Genomic DNA, 5441 nt, shown 5'->3' on the forward strand with positions numbered 1-5441 from the left:
CTTAGAGACTAACAAATTTATTAGAGCATAAGCTTTCGTGGACTACAGCCCACTTCGGATGCATATGCATCCGAAGAAGTGGGCTGTAGTCCACGAAAGCTTATGCTCTAATAAATTTGTTAGTCTCTGAGACAAAAGATGGGGAATGAGAGAAAATTGAGAGAAGAGGAAGAAAGATGAGAGTGAAACAACCGAGAAAAAATGAGAGAACAGAGAGAGAATCAGAAAACATGTGAGGGAAAGAGAAAGAAAATGAGAGAGAGAATAAAAAGCGAAAGAGAGAGTGAGTTAAGAAAGCTTGTTTATCTAGTGGTGTGCTTGCAGTCATCCATTCTTTCTCATTTTTAACAGTGCTTATCGGAAATATCTTGAGGCCATCTGAGCTGACTCTTTCTTTTCCAATCACACATGAGGCCTTCAGCATAGTCAAGCAGAAACCACAGTTTCTGTTGTGCAGAAACTTTCATAGCCTTAGTGACTGAATGGGAAAATCCAGTGTAAGGTTGCATCCATCGGATATGCCCCTGACCATTGCTTAACAGGACGCACCAACAATAAAATAGCAGTGAATCCCCTCCAGCTAGAGCACTGGCTGGTGGCAGTGGGAATCTGAGAAATTACAGATAAAAAGACACATTTGGTCACAATTTGTACATTTTCTTCCCCCACACCAGTCAATAGAGGGTTGTTTCCTGAGGTCTAGTCCCCAGGGTCAATTTGTGTCTATCCTTGAGGTGTACACCATTCAAACACAATGACCCTGATTTTTCTGTTACTAAGGGTTTGTCTACACTTAAAACGCTACAGCACTTCAGTGAAGACACTACCTATGCTGGTGAGAGTGGTTCTGCTGTCAGAGGATGTAATCCACCTCCCCGAGAGGTGGTAGCTACGTCAATGGGAAAATTCTCCTGTTGATCTAGTGCTGTCTGTACTAGGGGGTAGGTCAATTTAACTCTGTCACTCAGGGGTGTGGATTTTTCACATCCCTGAGCAACATAGTTATACTGACCTAATTTTCTAGTGTAGACCAGCCCTTACACCAGTATTATGTTGGAGTGATCCCATTAATGTAAATGGAGTTATTCCTGATTTACACCAGCATCAGTGAAAGGAGAACCAGCTGATCTATCTATCTACTAAAATATTAATCTAATTTAATCAACCTTCTGTCAATTAGGTACCCAGTACATATTTAGTTCCTTTAATGTCTCCTCATAAATTAATCTATCTAGATCCTTAATCTATGAACCAGAATGGAGATGGGGATGGCTGTGCATGAACAAGCTGCACTATGGAAAACTTGACTGTTTGCTCCTCCCCCTGGTGTTTCAATCACAGGATGATCATTGCTTGGTTCTCAGTGGTTAGTGATGGCCCATGACTAATCTCCAGTTCTATTCCCTTCCCTCCCACAGCAAGTGCAGTAGAAGAAGCTGGCCCAAGGTGGATGACACAACTTCCTGGAGAAAGAAGGAGCTGCAGCTGCATTCGTTTTACAAGTCCTGATTTTTTTCAGAAACCAGCACAGCACTTAGGCTTTTGTTACAATAAATGTACAAAGACAGCAATTTAGGGTTGTCTGGCTGTATTTGCTTGTTTGAAACAGCAGCTTTTAATAAACATTTATGGAATCCTTAATGAGGTTTTCTGCATTTTTTTTTGTCAGCTGCTAAAATATGAAACAAAAATGCCTGTAACATTCACAGAACTTAGAGAACATAGTATATTAGACTGGCTTTGTTTGTGAATACGTGAGCGAATGATGTCAGGCCACAGAAAGGATAAGAGACCTAACGCTACTGCCAGCTAAGTGGGGTAGTGGGGTTGGGTTGTCGCTGTTAGTGTAAATGGAAGAGGCCTGTGTTTCTTGAGCTGAAGGGCTAGAATTGTAGTCCAATCTCCCAAGGGGTCTCTATGTGTGAATTATGTAGCAATTGTATTGGCTGCAGTATATGAGTCCATTACAATAGGGAGTCTCCATGCAATGTCATCCCACTGTGCACCTACTCTTGTATCGCACCCTCTGCTTTGCCAAGAGGAACCCACCTCCTGTTTTACTGAAAGAAACTCATTGTTCCTACTAGTCAGGTTTTCTCCTTCCTGTTACAGTGGATCAAAGCATTGGACCATCTAGTCCAGTGTCATCCCATCTACTAGTTTACCAGGAGAGAACCATGCATCCATCTACACTAGTATCTTACTTCTTGCTGTGTTGGAAAAAACACTGTTCCATCTCATCCAGTCCCGTTTTTGATAATGGAGAATAAGAAAGCTTAACTCTCTCTCCCCCATTTTGTCCATCTATCTAAATATCTATCTTAAGTATCTTTACAGAAACCCACAGGAGTGCATGGCACTCTACAGGTAAAAAGACAAGGGTCCTGACACTAGGCGCTTACTCTCTCAGGCTTGATCTATACTTAAAAAATTATATTGGCATAGCTACGTCAGTCAGGGGTGTGAAAAAAACACAGCCCCAACCGACATATCTACGCAGAGAAAATACCCAGTGTAGTTGCAGCTATGCCTATAGAAGATTGTTTCTTTTGACATAACTAACATCATTGAGGGAGGTGGTGTGCCTACATGGACACAAAAACTTCTGTTGGTATGGGCTATGTCTACACAAGGAGGCTATGCTGAGATAGCTACGCCAGCATAGCCTCGGTAGAGTAGACATAGGTGAAATCTGGAAGATAACACAAGAAATAATGACACCAGGCTATGGTGAGTTTTGTAGTGAAGAGGCAGCCTTGCTGGCTCACTTCTTTTACCATGTAGCATTTTGAGTTGCACCACATGTAAAGTAGCATTGCTACCACTAGAAGGGCTCTCATAATAGTCATGGAACATTTCATTTCAAGCCATTTATTATTGTAGTGGTGTGGAAGTAAGGAAGGGAAAGGGACAATACTGAAAAATGGGAGTCATATACTGCTTAGCAGTCAGTGCTGTTTTAAGCTTGAAAAATAGATAACACAAGTTTTTATGTTTCATTCATTTCTTGGGCATTAGTAGTGGAAACCATCTAAAAATGGTACAATATTATACAACAAGAGGAATTTCTTCCTCACCACAGACAGTGAAGCAGGAGAACTGATAACCCCAGATAGTGTCCCTACAAATATCCTTATTCATAAGATTGTCTAACCTTTTTTTTAACTTTTACTAAATTAATATCCTTTGGCAGTGGGTTCCTCAGGTTAAATATTGAGTGATTCAGAGGCAGCTCATTTAATCCCAAGGCACGGTGAGGGAAGCAAGGGCATCTGTTATGTAGAGATATGTCCAAGCCAAAGCCCAGTATCCAAACACCCCCAGATTCTATAAGTTCAAATCCAGATCTGAATTTTGTGACTCATGCCCATCTCTAGTTTTATGTTTTCATAGATTCATAAGTTCCAAGGCTAGAAGAGACCATTGTGATCATCTAGTCTGAAATTCTGTATAACCCAGGCCATAGATCTTCCCAAAAATAATTCCTAGAGCAGATTTTTTAGAAAAACATTTAATTTTGATTTTAAAATTATCAGTGATGGAGAATCCACCACAATCTTTGGTAAATTGTTCCAGTGATTAATTACTCTCACTGTTAAAGATTTATGCCTTATTTCCAGTCTGAATTTGTCTAGATCCAACTTCCAGCCATCAGATCATGTTATACCTTTCTCTGCTATATTGAAGATCCCATTATTAAATATTTTTCCCCATGTAGATACTTATAGACTGTAATCAAATTACCCCTTACACTTCTCTTTGTGAAGCTAAATAGTATGAGCCTTTTGCATCTATAAGGCAGGTTTTCTAATCCTTTAATCATTCTGGTGGCACTTCTCTGAACCCTTTCCAATTTATCAACATACTTCTTGAATTGTGGATACCAGAAATGCACACAGTATTCCAGCAGCAGTTGCAAAAATACCAAATACAGAGATGAAAATAATTTCTCTGCTCCTACTCGAGATTCTCCTGTTTATAAAACACAGATTGCATTAGCTTTTTTGGCCACAGAGTCACACTGGGAGCTTATGTTCTGCTGATTATCCCCAATGATCCCCAAATCTTTTTCAGAGTCACTGCTTCCCAGGATAGTCTCCCATTATTTAAGTAATTTATTCCCAGATGTATACATTTACGTTTAGTCATATTAAAACACATATTATTGGCTTGTGCCCAGTTTAGCAAGCAATCCACATTGTTCTCAACTTGTTGTCTTTGTTATTTTTGTATCGTCTGCAATTTTTGTATCATCTGCAAACTTTATCAGTAATGATGTTATGTTTTCTTCCAGGTCATTGATAAAATGTTAAATAGTATAGGGCCAAGAACTGATCCCGTGTGACCCCACTTGAAACACATCCACTCAATGACTATTCCCAGTTTACAATTACATTTTGAGACCTATGAAATGTAGTTGTAGCTATGTTGGTCCCAGAATATTAGGTAGTAAGGAGACAAGATGGGTGAGGTAATATCTTTTATTGGACTAACTTCTGTTGAGGAGAGAGACAAGATTTAGGCCACTCTACCTTGAATGGTTCCTTACAATATGTGTTAACTAGTTATGCTAAACAATCTGTTCCGCTCTGCATTTTGCTGTGATGCTGGGAGTTCCTTTCCCAGACTTGAAAAAGAGCTCTGTGTAGCTTGAAAGCTTGTCTCTCTCACCAACACAGTTTGTTCTAATAAAAAATATTACCTCTTCTCCTTCTCTCTCATTTCTAGACCTATCAGTTAGCCAGTTTTTAATACATCATTCTAGTCTTTTAATCAAAATGTTAGGCAGTGCCAAGTCAAACACATTACAGAAATCTAAATATATTGTCATCCTATTACCTTTATCAAAAAATTGTCAACTCATCAAAAAAAGATATCAAGTTAGTTTGACAGGATCTGTTTTCCATAAACCCCTGGTGATTTGCATTAACTACATTATTCACATTTAATTCTTTATTAATCAAGTTCTGTATCAGCTTGTCCATTATCTTGCCCAGGATCGATGTCAGACTCACTGGTCTGTAATTACCCAGGTCATCCTGTTTACCCTTTTTAAAAATTGGCACAACATTAGTTTCCTTCCAGTCTTCTGGAACCTCCTGAGAGCTACAAGACCTATTGAAAATCAATATTAATGGTCCACTAAGAGCTCTTCAGTCAGAGCTTTTCAAATTGTCTCATGCAAGTTATCTGGACCTGCTATTTAAAAATATCTAACTTTAGTACATTCTGTTTAACATCTGCCAGAGATACTAGTGGAATGGAAAGAGTGTTATCATCACTATATGATTATACCGCATCGTCTGTTTCTTCCCCAAATACAGAAAAGAAATATTCATTGAACACTTCTGTTGCATTATTATTGATAATTCTACCTTTGCCATCTAGTAATGGAACAATATCATTGCCATGTTTGTGGTAATGAGCAGGGATTCAGATGG

The 5441-nt window shown here is 39.1% G+C and overlaps 1 gene segment (V, D, J or C); it reads left to right on the plus strand.

Moving 5' to 3' along the window:
* Nucleotides 1-1566, plus strand: part of LOC117885264 — a gene marked incomplete in the record, with an annotated part of 15327 nt that extends 13761 nt beyond the window's left edge. Inside the window, 1 exon segment of the C gene segment in view lies at nucleotides 1419-1566. Within this exon segment, the coding sequence occupies nucleotides 1419-1430 (12 nt within the window).
* Between the last annotated feature and the right edge of the window lie 3875 nt (nucleotides 1567-5441).

This window comes from Trachemys scripta, chromosome 1 (assembly GCF_013100865.1).
Source record: "Trachemys scripta elegans isolate TJP31775 chromosome 1, CAS_Tse_1.0, whole genome shotgun sequence".
Classification (NCBI taxonomy): domain Eukaryota; kingdom Metazoa; phylum Chordata; order Testudines; family Emydidae; genus Trachemys; species Trachemys scripta.